The 16,701-nt window shown below is 48.6% G+C and overlaps 2 protein-coding genes across 2 annotated transcripts in view; one reads left to right on the top strand and one right to left on the bottom strand.

Moving 5' to 3' along the window:
- SYN3 (synapsin III) overlaps nucleotides 1-16,701 on the top strand; it is a 465,413-nt gene that overhangs the window by 171,635 nt on the left and 277,077 nt on the right.
- Nucleotides 1-16,701, bottom strand: part of TIMP3 (TIMP metallopeptidase inhibitor 3) — a 59,269-nt gene that overhangs the window by 11,529 nt on the left and 31,039 nt on the right. The window contains exon 2 of the mRNA XM_043562451.1: nucleotides 2,305-2,387. Within this exon, the coding sequence (XP_043418386.1) occupies nucleotides 2,305-2,387 (83 nt within the window). The remainder of the gene's footprint in view (nucleotides 1-2,304; nucleotides 2,388-16,701) is intronic.

Raw genomic sequence — 16,701 nt, 5'->3', positions numbered from 1 at the left:
CAGAATTCAGTGGCCTCTCAGGATAGAAGGGCAATGACCCTTCCAGGAGTAATCTAATATTGGGCTTGTAGGAGGGGCAGAGTTAATGAAAAGGCATTAGACAGTGATCAATGATCAAAGCGACATGGCAGGGAGATTTGAGGAGTCATGTAAAGAATACACAGGATTGGGAAGGAATCCCAACACCTTAGCTTGGGAACCAGATCTGTCTTTAATTAAATGCATGACTGGGCAAGTCATTTCCCCTCTGAGCCTGTGTCAGAAGTAAAACAAGGAATTTTACTTTCCCATGTCTAGCACCCTGGTTCCATGAACCTGGGTGAAGGATAGTGAACGGACAGTGTGACGCCACCAGCCTGGGAGTGAGTGTGTGCTCTGAAGCTGATGGGTGAACAAATGTAACTTAGCCTCTGAACACCCCGCAGAGGCCGGCCTGGCACCAGCCAGGGGGAAGTGGGACATTTTGCCCACAGGAAGGGCCTCTCATCACCCTGGCATCCGGGCCCTGAAGGAAGTGGGGAAGCTGGGCAAGCTTAGGAACCACTGCCTCCCAGCTTTTCCCTCAGATCTGCTGGCCGCAGAGCGTCCACAATGTGATGGATTGTTCCAGAGCAGGAGGGGGGTGTTTCCTGAACCTCTGCTTTGCCTAACATGCTTCGGCGTTTGCTCACTGGCTGCCGGGGGCTGTACAGTGGGGGTTTCTTTGGTTGTTGTTGATCTCGTTGGTTTCCCCCCCTCCACACTCTTCTCTCCCCATGGCCATCTGAAGACATAAGCTGGTCCCATGACCAGGCTTGGGCAGCCAAGGGCACCTAGCCAGGGCTGACTCTGGACATTACATAACCAGAAGGCTGTGGATGTTTCCAAAGTTGAATCGAAAGCAACAGGTTCCACAAACTTAGTACATCAAACCTGAGGCCTCAGGACGCAGGAATAACGAAGCCTGGAGGTCTGCCTCCAGAATGGTTGGGTACCACCCACAGGCTATCACTAGTCTCATTCAGTTCTACCCTGGGGCTCAAAGGCTTGTCTCCTCTGGGGAGTTTTCAGGCCAGTAGAGTCCCACCCTCATTTCTCCATTAGATGGATAAACATCCACCAAGTCCCTGATGCGAGTCTGGTCCTGCTCTAGTTTTTGAGGACACAAATATGGGCAGTGAGTAAAAGGGCTGGCAGTCCCCTTGGACCTGAGCACACCCCACCTTGAACTTCTGCTTAGTCACGCACATGTGTCTTCTCTCCCAGCCTGACTATACTTCCTAAACATGGGAACCCCATCTTTCTCGTGGCTTCCAAGGCTCCTGACACAGAGTGCTGCACATAGGGAGGTGCTTACAAAGGTGGGGTGGTGGGCCAGCTGTGCTCTTCAGGGTGAGTAAGTGCCACCAGCCCTCTCTGCGAAGGCAGACATAAGTACCCCCTTCTGGCACCCAAAGCAGCTCCTCCTTAGATGTAATACCACCAGTGTCCCAGAGCACTTAGAATCCTGAAATGCCTGAGTTGGAAGAGCTCTTAGGGGAACCTAGCCCAACCCCACACTGTTAACAGATGGCAAAACTGAAGCCCAGGAAAGGGTGGTTCTAAGGGAAGCAGGCTAGTCAGGAGTGGAGCTGAGACAAGGAAGCAAGTTCTGTAGGTTTCAAATCTGATGTTCTTTTTGTTAAGATGGACCTCCTTAGTGTGCTTCATGGTGCAAATATGCTCAGGAATATGTTCAGTTATAGGAGGATGCTTAATAAACAGTGCTAACCAGCTGGGAGGCACGATCTGGGAAAATAGGGAAAGCAGGGGCAGTTCCTACACCAGGATAAGGTTCCTGTGATCAGCAGAAGTTCAGTGTAAAGATTTGAGGACTTAAACATAAGTTGTAACCTCAGCAACTGCATAAGACTGGTAGGAACTTTTGAAACTCAAAAGTCAGAGCTCAGAAGAACCGGTAAGACAAGCTAGTCACGTCCCCTCATTTTACAGATGGAAAGACCAATGCCCAGAGAGGGGCAGTGACTTGGCCAAGGTCTCACAGTTGCCAGGGAACAAGGCTTTCTGCCGTGTGGTTCCAGAGTGGAGCCTCTTAACAATGGCCTCTGAGGGACTCCACCTGTGCTGGCCCTAGGGTGAAGCAGCCACCCCCCATCCCCGCCCTCACCTCCTACCCATCCCTTTCTTCTGCCTTAGCAACACCCTCTCCAGCAGTGGGGAGGGGCTACATATACCCACCCTGCCTCCCCTGGCCAGGACTCTTCTGGCAAAAAAAAACCACACAACAACCCAGGAACTCTCCTGGTACGGGCTTCCGTCACTCACCTTCATCTGTTTGATGGTGTAGACCAGCGTGCCAAAGGGCCCCTCCTTCACCAACTTCTTCCCTACCACCTTGGCCCGGATCACTGCAGAAAAAGGCAAGGCGCAGACAGGAATGAGGTTAGGGAGGCTTGAACCACATCAGGGACCATGTCTCAGGTTGGGCCATCCAACCCCCAGGGTGCCTGGAATTGCTTTCTTACCTCTGGGCCAAGTTGAATAGATGATTGTGTTTATAAAAGCAAGAATTCAGATGAGAGACACTGGGGGGTGGGAGAGGAATGGAGGAAAGAAGGCAGGCAGTCATCATTCAAGTTAATTATCCCAAATGTTCACAATTGCCGACCCTGGAAATTCCTAGGCTGCACTCACTCCTGGAGGGGTTTCTTGACTCTGTGGTTTCACCATAATTGAAAATCTACTTCTCTTGTTAAAGTCTCTTGCCTTTCCTCCACTGTCCATCTAAGCATTGCATGGTCTCCCAGACCTATTCTCTCCTACCAACGCATCTTTCTGAGTGCTGTCTCCTTTGGGGCTCTTCCTCTGCATGTCCTGGCATGCCTGCAGGGTTGCAATGCATGTGCACCCAGCTTCCTTCCATGCCCAGTCAGCATTCTGAGCGGGCCCTGGGTACCCAGCACTTAGATGGCATGGCACAGTTAGGATGTGGTGAGGGATGGAGCACATGGGAAAAGGGAGTGCCCAGGAGCCAACCAAACTGTTCTAACCCCAGCTCTGCTTTTATGGCTATTAGGACTGTGGATAAGTAACTTTGTTTCTGGCCTCCAATTTCCTCTTCTGTAAAGCTAGGATGATAATGGTACCAATCTCTTTAATTGAAAGGATTAGGTAAGATGATGCACATGAAACTCAGCACTGTGTCTCAGACTTGGTGTATGCTACATAAACATGATTAATATCATCATCATCATCATCACCAAAAGCGGAATGGACTGACCATGGAAGGATTGCTGCCATTAGAAGTCACTCCCATTTGTCACACACCGACTATGTGCAGTAGTACACCTCATTTATTTACTCTTCATGACTGCCTTACAGGGACAGTATTAGCATCCACATTATACAGACAAGAAGACAGGGAAGGGAAGCCACCTCCTTTACTGAACCCCCATTTTCTCCTCTGTAAAGAGGGTGTGACTCTACCTACATTGAAGAATTGGAATAAGGATTCAACAAAAGATCTTCTGAAATTTCTTAGTACAATGTCTGGCAGAAAGGAGTCGCTCAGTAAATATTAATTGACTATGAACAAGAAAACAATTAGACAGACCCAGTGTGAGGAAGGCTGGAAGAGAGGCATTTACTACATGCCCTGAGAACACAGAGAGGGAAGGGATTTACTTTGAGATTATAAGAGGCTGTGTGTGCTCTTTATATTTTAAGTGAAGAAGTACCCAAAAGCTGTCTTAAAGTATTTATAGAATGGGCACATGGAGGAATAAATGGAGAGATCTTAAAGACACTGCAGAAATTGCAGAGAAGTTGTATTCATTGACTCAACCAAAAATGTTCTCTAGTAACAAAACTGGCAACAAGAGATGGGGAAGCTTCCATAGGGACAGAGAGTGTCTCCATCAAGGGAGTCTGGATGCTCTCATGCTAGGACCTTGCCCAGGATGGAACGGATTTTGCACACATTAGCAGCCATGCGTTGAGCCACAAATTGAACCCTTTCAGCCCTAAGATCCTGTCACTCTTTCTTATCTCCAGTTGTACTTAGCCCCCCCAAAAATAAGCACTCAATAAATGTCTGTTAAGCAGAATACCTTTCACAGACACACACACACACACACACACACAGCCCTGCCCATTCTGGTAGTTCCATTATCCTCCATTTTGGATGTCCCACAGTGTTTCTCAATTCATTGGACTCTAATCTCTTAAGTTAAAACAAAATAAAACAAAACACCTTTATTAGGGACCAATCTCCCCCATCTCAACTGGATTCTGTCCTGTTCCTCCCCAAACGAATTTGGATCCTTCTCTCCCAGTCAGACGTGATGTCAGGACCCAGATGAACCAACAGACCCTCTAGACCTTCTTGCCAGGGAGGGTAAAACACAGAGCCCATTGGCAAAGTTAGCAATTTAGCTGAGGCAGTGGGAGGAGGCGAGTGTCTGTTTCCAAGTCGGCTGTAAAACAAGAGGTTGGCAAGATCCCAGGCCAAGCTCCCTCAAGATTCTGCTTCCACCTCTGTGTCTAACTTTGTTGCAGCATCCTCGGCAGGGAGCCAGCCTCCCAGAGGCCCAGGGACTATTTCCTCTACAGTAACTCCCACAGTCAGGTTGTAACAGCTTAACTGTTGGGCAGAAAGCATATCTGCCAGGACTTTACTATTGATTCTTCCTGAATTGATTTGGCTCCACCTTCTCCTGCTTCATTAACACAGAAGGTAAACTAGCAAGTGAGTCTTTGCCTTAGGGGAGGAGAAATAGCAAAAGGGGCTCCTTTAAATAGTAACGTCTACCCTTTCCTGGCTCAAAAATGGCTTGAGTTCATTTAGACATAACACGTCATAAGCAGACCTGTCCCATAAAGGTAGGTACTTCTGGAAGCTTCTGCACACACAGTGAACCAGTTCCTTCCTTACCCTGAAATGGCCTGAGCTTGGAACATTTTCATCTGAGAATAGTTCTTTGAAAAGGGAGTAAGTTTTTGCAGTCAGGAAGCCACATTTCAATTCCACCATTACCGTGTGGCCTCAGGCAAACCCCTGTGGACTGCCCTCCCCACCTCTTTTCGCCTAAATATTTCTGATTGTCTTGGCCCGATGCCCATTATGTGGCTTACAAGTGATATACTTAAATCTAGTGGAGCAGCAATATGGCAAAGCACTGAACAGCCAGGGCTCTGGAGCCTGACTGCCCTGAGTTCAAATCCCAGCACTGGTGCTGCATGGCCTTAGGGAAGTCATTAAACCCTTCCGGGCCTTCATTTCTTAATCTATAACACTTCCTCCTAACCCTCATGCTGTGAGGGTTAAGTACAAACACTGAGAACAGTGTGTCTGCTGTCACTGCTGTTACAGTACCACCACCACCACCACCACTGTGACTTCTGTTGTTCTCTGTCTATCTGAGCATCTTCAGCTTCTAACATACACTGTAAGCAAAGGCCTAGGGGTTCTCTCTGGGATGGGAAGAAAGGCAAGCCCCTCAAGATATCATGCAGAACTTCATGGAGATGTGGGTGGACACATATAAACTGGTCAGAACAAACGTACAAGGTGTTTTTAAGTCTGGAGTACCCACCTCATCGCAGGTACCTATCCTATCTCATCACCCACATGTAATCCAACAGCAGCCAACCAGGACCAAATGAGATCACATGGTTTTATGGTCCAGAAAGACAAGCAGAAAAGGCCCAGCACAGAGACCACACCAGTGTTTTCTTTATAAAAACAAAACTGCACCCAACTGGACTAAAATTAAGTAACTTTCTGCTCTCCCAAAGAGATCCACAAAGTCCTTCCACAGTAAAAACACCAGCCAACCTCAAATCTGCCTATTAGGTCTATGAATTAACATGTCTTTATTTGCTTCAGTTTCTCTCTCTGCAATGCAAATGTGTGCTATTTTGTACTTTCTTGTTTGGCATTAAGGGTGCTTCCAAGGTATTCGCTGGCCTGGGGGCCACAGTGGACAGGAGAGGTGTGGGAGGTCACGGTTCTCCAACAACAACAGAAGACAGTTTCCAAACTTAGAGCTGGCAGCATGTGGGCCGTTCCTGCCACCTTGGTGTAGTGGCTGGAAGCCAGATTTATAGAGGGGCTGAGCTAGACACAGGTTTTCTTTATGCTCCTTCAGGCTAGAACATGGCCCCACACCGTCTACCCAGCTTCCCCCAGCAGCCAAACCAACATGGGCGTGAGCTGGGTTGGTGTGCTGGCGGGGTGATGACGAGAAATAGAAGTCCCATTTCCTACCTCCACAGAGCACACCTAGTGGGAAGACAAAGTTTAAAAGTTCATGGCTAGAGGGCTAATCTCCAAGGTATGAAGGCATCAGTCAGAGAAGGGGGGAATGACGAACAGCCTGACTCTCAGTCTTGGAACCTCTTATTTCCCCTTGTGAAAGGAACCTGGGCTTCCAGAGGTATGGAGGTCAAAGGAAAACAGAGTAAACAGTATTTTCACTTAACGTCTATAGCAAGAAACTGACCAGGCTATGTGTGCTTATGTAATTGGTACATAGATCTGTAAACATATGTAGGGCCCTTTTAAATATATCATACACCTAAGGATCCAGGGGTAAAGGTAATATCTCTATATCATATTCTTTCTTTAAATATTTTTTTTTTGTGGGGAGGGCTAGTAAGAGCTTGCAAAAACAAAAGAAACAAGGCACCTCCCTTCCAGAAATATAATTGTGTGCTCTCTGCCCCCACCTCCATCCATAGTAATGTAGACCACAAGTGGCACAAGTTTTGAGCAAAAAAACAATTCCAGTGGCAAACAAGATTCGGCTTCTATTGCAGCTTACTGCTTGCTGTGTCCAGAAACTGCACATCCGCTATTCATCAGCATAGTCAGAGGGGGACAAGACACCCATGAGAAACCCCCTGCCTCACCCTTTCCTACTACCCCCCATCCAACCATCTTCAATCAAATCCAGACATTTCTACCCTGATCCGAGAGTCGAAGTTGCCTACTAGTAGGTTGGAAAACTGAAAGTTTGGCTGGATTTTGGATCAAGGATCCCTTAACTGAATTAATGTATACCAACTTAAGACTATGGATTCTACCCATGTTAGGATCCTATTGAGAACACTACAAATCCTCCCCACGGTAGAGGAGGTGATTCAGCCATCTAGTGAGTATGATACTTCCAGTGCCACATACATGCACACCGCCCCCCCCCCCCCCACACTCCCATTCCTGTCTCTCTGAGGGCCCTATAGAATGATTTTGCTGGCTTAAGGTATGATTTTTAGGAGGATAGCAGGGCTAAGGAAGGCCCACCTGGCCAGCAGCTAGAACGAATTTCTCCAAAAGCAGAAGTCACTGTTAGTGTCAACCCCAGGGAGGGGAACATTCTTCTGACAGGACCCTAGCAGGCAAGGTCTAGGTAAGCAGAAAGGCCTGCACTGTGGGCTCACTTGCCTTCCCAGACTTGGACTTTCCTTCCAGGGAAAGAGGGGTCAGGACGTCTCTGATACTCATTTGATGGTTATTTCCTGGTTGCCATCCACAGGGCCTTTCTGAGGCCGAGAGCTCCTAACAAAGACAAGCAAGGGACTCACCGCAAGGCAGGCCCACAGACCTTCTGGCTCAGCCCACTAAGCAATTCCCCGGTCCTGTGCCCCATGGAGATGCTGCATTTTAGCCTGTCCAAATAGGGCAAGGTCAGGCTCTCTTGCTTCTCCAGCTGCCCACCCACTCATTAACCATTAGCTCCCTGCATTTCGTTGCATCACACCAGTAAGTGTAGAGGAGAGGGAGGGTCTAGAACACATTGATAACAACAACCATCATTTTTTAAGCCCCTCCTGTGTGCCAAGCAGTGCATGCATGCAATCCTGCTCTATTCTCATGATAACTCTATGCAGTGGCTATTGTTGTCCCCCGTTTCCAACTATGAAAAGGAAGTCAAGTCCCCTGAGGCTGGTTTTGCTTCCTAGTGGAACAAAAGTTGGTGGGTCTCCCAGGAAAGCAGACTGCCTGAAAACCTTTTCATGGGATTTGTACTGATTGAAAACCAGTTCGTAATTTCCTCCACCTCCCCACACCCTGTCAGGTCTGCTAAGGATCAGAGAGGAGGATCGGTCCCTAGGAGGAAGGCCCCCTGCTAAGCCCCCAGTGACCCCCTATCCTTTGGACCACACCACTACCCTGTCCCAATCACTGTCATACACATGCCCTCTGATTAGTAACAAGAACCTGTAAGTAATCACCGTCAGCAATATAACAGAATATCATCTGTTTAGCATACTATGCTCCTCAGCAAGCTTTTAAGGAAGAAAATAAAATAATTTAGAAACCACAAAACCTGATGATCCCTGAGGTTTCTCACAACACCATGAGTCTGAGGTTAATTAGGCTGATTAATTAGATGAGACAATGTATATATAAACAGGCACGCTGTAACCCTGAAGCTAAACAGATGCTATACTGTTACGTTGCTGACGGTGATTACTTGTAGGCTCTTAAATGTGCTAATCAGAGGAAGGCAGCAAGAGACCCGACTCAGCATCCCCCCTTGGGAATCTTTCATATCTACCTCCGGTGACCCGTTTCCGAGTTCGTTTCAATTACCTGCTGCCTCTTTGGGGACGCTTTGATGATGTCCACGTTTGAGGAAAGGGCCTTAGGGATTAAGGGTGGAGGGCAGAGACCTAAAGGCTCTAACTGGATCTGTCTGGTTTCCACCCCATTTGTCACCACAACCTCAAGCCCCAAAAACCCCTCTACAAAAACTCCGAGGCTGAAAGGGCAGATCAAGCAAATCCTGGAGAAGTGGCCATGATACACTGGAATGAACAAGCATGGAGCACGTGAGACCTGGATGCAGTCACTGTCCTGTCACTGTGTAACACTGGGCAAGTCACTTCCCATCCCGGCTTACAAATTGGGGTGATAATTGCCAACCTTGAAAGCTTCTTGCCATGACCTCAACTCCCTCTTCCACTCCACCAAAGCAGCTTTCGTCAATGCCACCCATGACCTCCACGGTGCTCAATCCAGGCAGTGGTGGTTCCTCGTCCTCCTCTCACTTATACCCAGCTTGTGGCTTTATACCATCTGTACAACTGGCAGCTCCCCTTTTTGCAACCTCCATCCCAGAACGTCCGCGACACGAGTCTACACGTAGTATACGTTTATGCTTGGAGGTCTAATAAGACATCTCCAACTCAAGCCATCCAAAACTGAGCTCCTAAAAATGCCCCTCACTCACCCCAGTCCTATTAACCCTCCTGCCCTTTGGAAACGGCAACTTGCTCTGCTCTGGGCCCGAGCCCCCTACCCCTTGTTCACCTCCCCTTTGCCCTTAAAGTTCCCCCACTGGAACACCCTTCAGTGGCCACAGGGCTCCCTCCCTCACCTCTTTCGAATATCACCTGGTCAGGAGGCCTCCACAATCCCCCATAACCCATCCTCATCCATTCCCTATAGCCCCTGGCCAGCCTTACTGTGCTCCACAGCACTGGCCGTCATCTGACATAGCCTATGTCCCTGTGCTTTTCACTAGAATGCAAGCCTCACCAGAGGGCAGGTTCTTTGTTTTACTAACAGCTATAGCCTGAGCAACCAGAGAGCCAGGCACAAAACAAGTCCCTAATATGTAGATGCTGAATACATGAAGCGGGAAGTGCCACATACGTGGAGGGTGATTTTAAAAAAAAAAAAAAATTAGATAAATAACTCCTCTGGGTAAGCTCTGGCCTATGACCAAGTCTTTCTGAGCTTTATTCCATCAGAAGGGGATAATAGCAGTTCTCAGTTCACAGGGCCAGATAAACATCTGTTCAACAATCATTTATGGAGTACTGTGCTAGGCTCACAGGGACGCAGAGATAAATGAGGCCCTGAGGAATTCAGGGGCCAAGTTTAAAAAGGCAGGCAAGGAGACAGGTAAATGATATTCAAGTATAGCAAACACAGCAGTATGAGCAAGAACAAATTGCTGGCATGGCACAAAGAGGGGGGAGGTCTGTCCATGGGGAGAGGCATCTGGAACTCCCCTAGAGGCCGAAGCGGATCTCGGCCTCAGCCCATCCCGGAGGAGAGACTCCGTTTGCTTTATCTGAATCCAGAGGAAGCAGAAGCCTGGACCAGATCTGGTGGGGAGGGTCTACGGAAGGAGCTGGGAGTGAGGCAGAGTCCTGGGGCTCTGATGGGAGCCAGGACCTCGCCTTTCCAGGAAGAGGGCCCTGGAGAACATGAGGGGGACAGGGAGGGGCAGCCTGTTCGAGGAAGAATGCCCCTTGGCGAGGTCTCACAATAGGCCCTTCCTGCATCCTACTCTGAGGGCACTTCTCTAGGTCAGTTTCAAAGGGCTTTTTCCTTGCTGTGGAAGCCATGGCCAGACAGTTAAGATGCACTCCCAATCAAGATAGGGAGTCTCTAGTTCAAAGCCTGTCCTGACTAACTCTTTCCGTTAAGTAAAAATATTAATCTTGGTTTTATTTAAGCAGGTTTTTTTGGCAAGGAACGAACCCCTGCGGCTAAAAATAAACCCAAATACACACACACACTCAGAAAAATCTGGAGAGCTGCAAATCATTTCAACCCAAGTTTCCATCTCAGGGAAAGCTATTAAAGGCAGGAGGATATTAAAACCTCTCTCTGCACAGAGCCTCTTTTCTCAGTGCCCGCCTTGTGCCCTAGGGTCCTCAGACAAGGCCAGCCGGGGATGCCCTGTCCTGGACCTCCTGGCCAAGGGGGAGGAGGGGCACGTGCCAGCTCCTAGCTCCCCTCACCTTGGAAGCAAGTGTGGCTTTCTGCTGGAGCAGTCTAGGAAACATGCTGGGGCCCCAGCTGACGTCGGTTGTGTATGAAATGAAGGGGCCCAGAGAGATGAGCAAAGGGAACACAGGCCCAGAAAGGTCAAGTTGCCTGGAACTTTGAGATTATCCAAAAGGAACACAAGCAAAACCGACCTCTCACTCCCGCTTTCCCGTTTTAAGTGGTGATCTCAATTTTAAACTATTAAAAGACAAAATTTAAGAGTCACCACCTAGGCATACATCTGGACTTGGTATTATTACATTTCATTCTCAGCATAACCACTTTTAGAGTCAGCTACCCTCAATTTCTTCCTGTAGTCACAGCCAGCGTGGGACAGAGGTGTGGATCATTTGACCCAGGACAGGGCAAAAGTCGTAGGACTGGCTGGTTCCTGGATTCAGGACTGACTTAACTTGGGGAGTGAGGACCTTCTGAGAAGGGAGGTGGTGTTCCTGTGGTCCAGGTTTCTAAAAGGCTGGTAAGGCAACTGCCCCAAAGTGTTCACCAAGCATGATTAGAATTGCTGAGGCTTTTGTTCTGCAAAGGGTGGCCAGAAGGGGAATGTCAGCACCCCAAAGCACAGGAAGTAGGAAGGGAGATCCTTTCCCCATATCCCCCTCATTCTCCCAGGAAGAGATGGAAACAGCAACCTACCCACAGCAGCTCCTCCTCAAGCCTCCCTTGGTTTTGCAGCATAAGAAGATTATTTTGAATAGCTCATTGACGTATACAGGGCTCTCTGGGGTTCAGGCCTCATCTCAAGTCCTACAACTGCAAAGCCCCCCCCCCCCACCTCACTACACTATCACTTCCCCCCCCCCCACTACACTGACCTGTCCTGTGATGCCCCTTGTCTCAGTAAGAATGACTCTCCCCTCAGTCATCTGCCTACGTGTCTGTTTCCCTGTAAGACCCACCCAGCTAAAATGCCACCTCCTTCAGGAAGCCTTCTGCCCATCCCAGGCCTCACTAAATCTTTCCTGTCTTCTTGGCTTCCTTTCTTCCCAAACACATTCTACCTTAATGGTCAGTTCCTTGGCACTCATCAGCCTGACTTACAAGACAATAGGACTGCATCTGTGACCCCTAGCGCCTGGCCGGTGCCTAGAATGTGCCAAGGGTTCTCAAAATGTTTCTTGAATGAAGGATGAGGCTACAGGAGGGAATCGAAGGTAATACAATAAAGGGAGACAGAGATGGTTTCCTGTTTAGCTCTTGTAGTGCAGGTCAGGAGTCTGAGTTCCTAAAAGTCATCCAGAGAAGAAGAGGGAGGCAGGTAAAATGTGATCTGAGATGCTAAAATGCAACCCTGATCTCCATATGCTGAAAATTCATGTCTAAAAAGGTGAGTCATGGGGTCTTGTTACAAGAGGCCTCAGTTCACAAATGCCTGTGGAGTGACAGCACCCATACTCCACCAACAGATGACAAACCCAAGGCTCAGCATCAGAAAGGAGGTCAGTGGTGCCACCTCCTTATTCTCCTCCCCCTCCTCCTGTTCTTCCTCCTCCTTCCTCCACCCTCCTCCTCTATCCTTGTACCTCCTCTATCCTCCTCCCTGACTCTCTTCCTTTCTCTTTCTCCCTGACCCTCCTCCTTTCTCTTCTCCCCTCCTCCCTCTCCTCTTCCTCCTCCTTTCTCCTTCTCCCTCCTCTATCCTCCCTGACCTTCCTCCTCCTCCTTCTCCTCCTCCTTTCTCTTCCCTGACCCTCCTCCTTCCTCCTCCTCCCTCCTCCTCCTTTTCCTCCTTCTAACATGAGTACTTAGAACTAATTCACTCATTCACCATTATTTCACAAGTGTTTGACTACATGCCTCAGATCTTGTGCTATGTCTTGGGGATCCAGTAGTCAGCAGGTGGACAAGGCCCTACCCTCAAGAAGCTTATTTCTATCTTAAGAAGATAAATGGTTATAGCCCAGGGAGCCACCGGAGCATGTATCAGACACACCCAACCAAGCTAGGCACTTTCTGTGCATTGGGGTGCTGACATTCCCTTCCTGATCACCCCCTGTGGAGCAAAGCCTCAGCCATTTTAATCACGCTTGGTGAGCACTTTGGTAGCAGAAGTTGCCTTACTAGCCATTTAGAAGCCCAGACCACAGAAACACCCTCTCCCTTCTAAGCTGGTGCTTACTCCCTAGGTAAGACCCTGGTGGTGCTATATAGATGTGTGTTGTAGAGAGACATCCTGCCTAAGCTGGGATCTGAGAAATCACAAGTCAGCTGAGAGAAAGAGAGTGAAAAGGCCTTCAGATGGGGGAGGGAGCAGAGGCAAAGGCCTGGGGGCTGGACAGCCTAGCCCATCAGAGAAACAGAAAACAGAGTGTGTGACAAGGGGCAGGGGAACAGTGGAAGCCAAGAGTAGTCAGGGATACCCAACTTTATATAGGCTGGGTCTTGCCCCAACACATGACATTTCTCAGGTGGGCAGTGATAAACTCATCACTTTGTCCCTGCCAACAGCCCTTAGGATGATATCTGCCCAAATGGGTGCCCGACTCGTCAGCTGATTGGAGGGTGCCAAAGCCACAAGAAACCCCTAGAAACAAGTCCAGGCCTTGTTTGCCCCACTTTGCCTGAGACTCACCAATGGACCAATTCCAGTTCACATCCTGTTTCTGATCTTCAGAGTTAAGATTTAAGGAATCCCTGTCTCCTCCAACATCCCCCTCCAAGCCCCTTAACTTCTCCCAGAGGTCTTACCTTGGGTGTTTTGACTGGCTCAGCTCAGCATGTGCCAGAGCCTAGGAGGCATGATGACCTCTAGAAAGCTCTACTCCACTTGGTTCAGAGGCACTGACCTGCTCACTGTCATACAGGCACACACAGGTCAGGGGTGCTCAGAACACCCCCTGCTGAGCTCTCCAGCCCTCCCCAGGGGCCCATGGGAAACTTTATCCCACACAAGAGGCCACCAGAATAGCAGCCTGGTCTTCAACCATGGCCCCTTTGAAGCAGTGCCCAGAAAAATACCGTGCCGACGAATGGTTCTCAGAACTTAGAGCTTTCAGGTCAGGTCATTTTTGTGAGACCAGAACAGCTGGCAACATCTCAGGAGCTGTCTGTAGTATTTTATTTTTCTACTAATTGGGATTTTGTTTGCTAGGAGAGCCGAGGGACTCCAGGATAGGTCCAAGAGTAGGAAACCCAAGGAACTGTTAAGCAAAAGGACTTCTTCACTCGTTTGTACAGCAGACCTGCAGATGTGTCTTTGCAGACAGACAGCAAATCTGTTCTCAAAATGCAGCGAGGATGGGTGGGGGACTTTGTTGTGGTTTGAATAAGAAGTAATGTCCACTCTCTGTCTCCGGGGATTATATAGCACAGATGCCAAAAAGAATGTGGTACATTTGTAACTTACCCTTTGGGTAGCTTTTAAAACAGTCAAGACTCCCCCTTTCTCTCTTTAACTTCCCTAACTTCAGCCAGAACGACTGTGGACACGAGGTGGACACAGCTCAGAGGCTCTTTTCGAAAGCAGTCTCCGCTGCTTCTCCTCTGCTCCGCTTACTCAGAACCTTCCAGTCAGCTCAGGACCTTCCAGTGGGCACTCAAGCAAAAACAGATATGAAGAAGAACAAGGCCAGACTATAGATCTTCAAGCCCCGAGGCACTTATCAAAGGTAGCTAATGTTGAGAGTGTGGAGGGATGGCTGGAGATGAGATACAAGTGCCTTTTAAGGAAGCCAACCTTTGTTTTAAGAAAATAAAGTGAAAAATGCTGACGGCTGCCCTCTTTGGTCAAAGTGGGTAACAGCAGAATTACAAAGCTTATGTCTGGTATTTTCGAAAGGCCTGCCCTGACCTGACAGTGTCATAGGAAATGGTGTCAGTGGTAAAAAGGCAAAGACTGCCTGCCCGTGGAACACCTTCTTAACGTAGTCCATGGTGCCTGAGCCTCTCACACATTCAGTAAATGTTTCTTGAGTGACTATTATGTGCCAGGCACTGTGTCAGGGTGGTGGAAACACACAGTAAGCAAAACAGACACACCATCCAAATATTATAGCCAATGCTTAAAACTAACTTGCAAAAGCACTGTTTCCATTGGGTTGACCAAGAAAACAAGACTCTGGATAGGTAAGAAACGTGTCACAGGTCACACAGCCAGAAATTAAATCCACATATGCCCTGCCAGCCTGCCCACTACTTGACATTTTGTAAATCTGAAACAATTAGCCAAGTCCAATGCATCAGAAATGCAGAGTAAAGGAAAATTCTCAAGGCTTAATTATCGAGGACTCACATAAGCCATAGATAGTGAGAACCTTGAGGTGAGGTTAACTCCCCAAAACTGAGAAGTCCAGCAATCAGCCTAAAGCCCCATGGTTTAGGGGTAGAGAGCACAGGCCTTAGAACCAAGGAGAGTGACAAAGAGGAAACAAGAGAACTTTACTGGACACCTGATTGGCAGCTCTGGTTTAACTCTGCTCAAGTGCAAAGCCTCAGGGCCTTTGAACATGTCATTCCCTCTGCATAAGAGCTTCTTCTGCCCCTCTTTACCTAGCAACTCCTATTCAACCTTCACATTTCAAGTCAAAGGACACTTTCTCAGAGGAAGCTTTCCCTTCCCTTCCCTCAACATCAGACTAGAACAGGACTCCTGCCAGACAGTCTCATATTCCCCAGGTTGTAAGTTTGTTTGTGAATTCAGTTGAATAATGTGTCATTTCCCAGCATTACACACTAGACTGGCATCATGACTTGTTTTGTCTCACACAGTGCCTAGAATGTAGTAGGTGCTCAGTAAATAGGTGTTGGGTGAAGAAAGAGGTCTTTTCCACCCTGGCACCCACTGACTGCCTCTCAAGAGCCTCCAACTCCATCTTCCTTTCCTGCACAACTGCTGCACCCACTGTATCTAGCTGCAGTTGTCCAAGGCCAATTCTATTACCATGATCTGACCAAGAAGAAATGTGTTGAGGTTTGAACATGGAAAGAAAAGAAGGGGGATATTCTAAGCAGTGGAAAGAAGCTAAGCAAGGCCATAACAGTCAAGCTGAGTCTGGAGTGTGAGAGGTCATATAGCTAATGGACCATGGAGAGCCCAACTGGCAAGAGCAGAGAGGCCCATTAGCTCATCCTAACCCAAGCAAATGTCAAGTTTCCTGGGTGATAGGAGCTTCAATGGGGGGACTTTTCATGACTGTCTCATGATCCGGGCCTGTAGACAAAGATGCTGCTTCTCTGTACCCGGGATCCTCAGCCCCCCAATACCCTGCTTGGTCCAGTTCTGATAACCTTACACTGGCCATACACAGGCTCATGGGGGTCTTAGAGAATGGACTTCTGAACCCAGCCCACTAACTCATCCCAGCTGGGCAAGATGGTTCAACTCTTCAAGCCTCATTTCCCTCATTCTGAAAAAAGGTGATTATTATATTTATGAAGATGAAAAATAATGAAAATGGAAACAACCTAGCACAAGTTTTCCAAAATAAACCCAAGCCCCGATTTCCCTTATCCTCCCAGTTACTCCCCAATATGCAGGCTTCTTCCCTCCTAACAGAGTTGCTCGTGAGCCCAATGCTCCTAACACTGTTAGGAACATAGATGACCCCAAAGGCAGTTTCCACATCTTGTGGGGACCCCTATCCAGCTGCTGGGATGGCACCCTGCACCAGACCAGACTCGAGTCATGTTTTCTGGTTCTAGAACCACCCAGAATGCGCCTCTCCCGACAGAGTAGGGGTCCGGCTGCACTCCACAGCTCTCCTCCTCTGAAGATGTCTGGCCAGATAAACAGTGCTTGTGCCTGGCAATAGCTAGCCCTGTTGCTGCATGCTGGGGGGCCCGCAAGGCCAGTTTCCATGCCACAGAGCATCTGCAGAGCATTCCCAGCACAAACGACCACCCCTGACCACTTCTGCCGTACATCTGAGGGCTGGCAGGGCTTTGCAGAGTGACCGCTTGTGACCCCAAGCTTCTTA

This window comes from Prionailurus bengalensis, chromosome B4 (assembly GCF_016509475.1).
Source record: "Prionailurus bengalensis isolate Pbe53 chromosome B4, Fcat_Pben_1.1_paternal_pri, whole genome shotgun sequence".
Classification (NCBI taxonomy): Eukaryota; Metazoa; Chordata; class Mammalia; order Carnivora; family Felidae; genus Prionailurus; species Prionailurus bengalensis.
The sequence above is the reverse complement of the archived record's forward strand: the minus strand, read 5'-3'. Positions and strand labels throughout refer to the sequence as shown.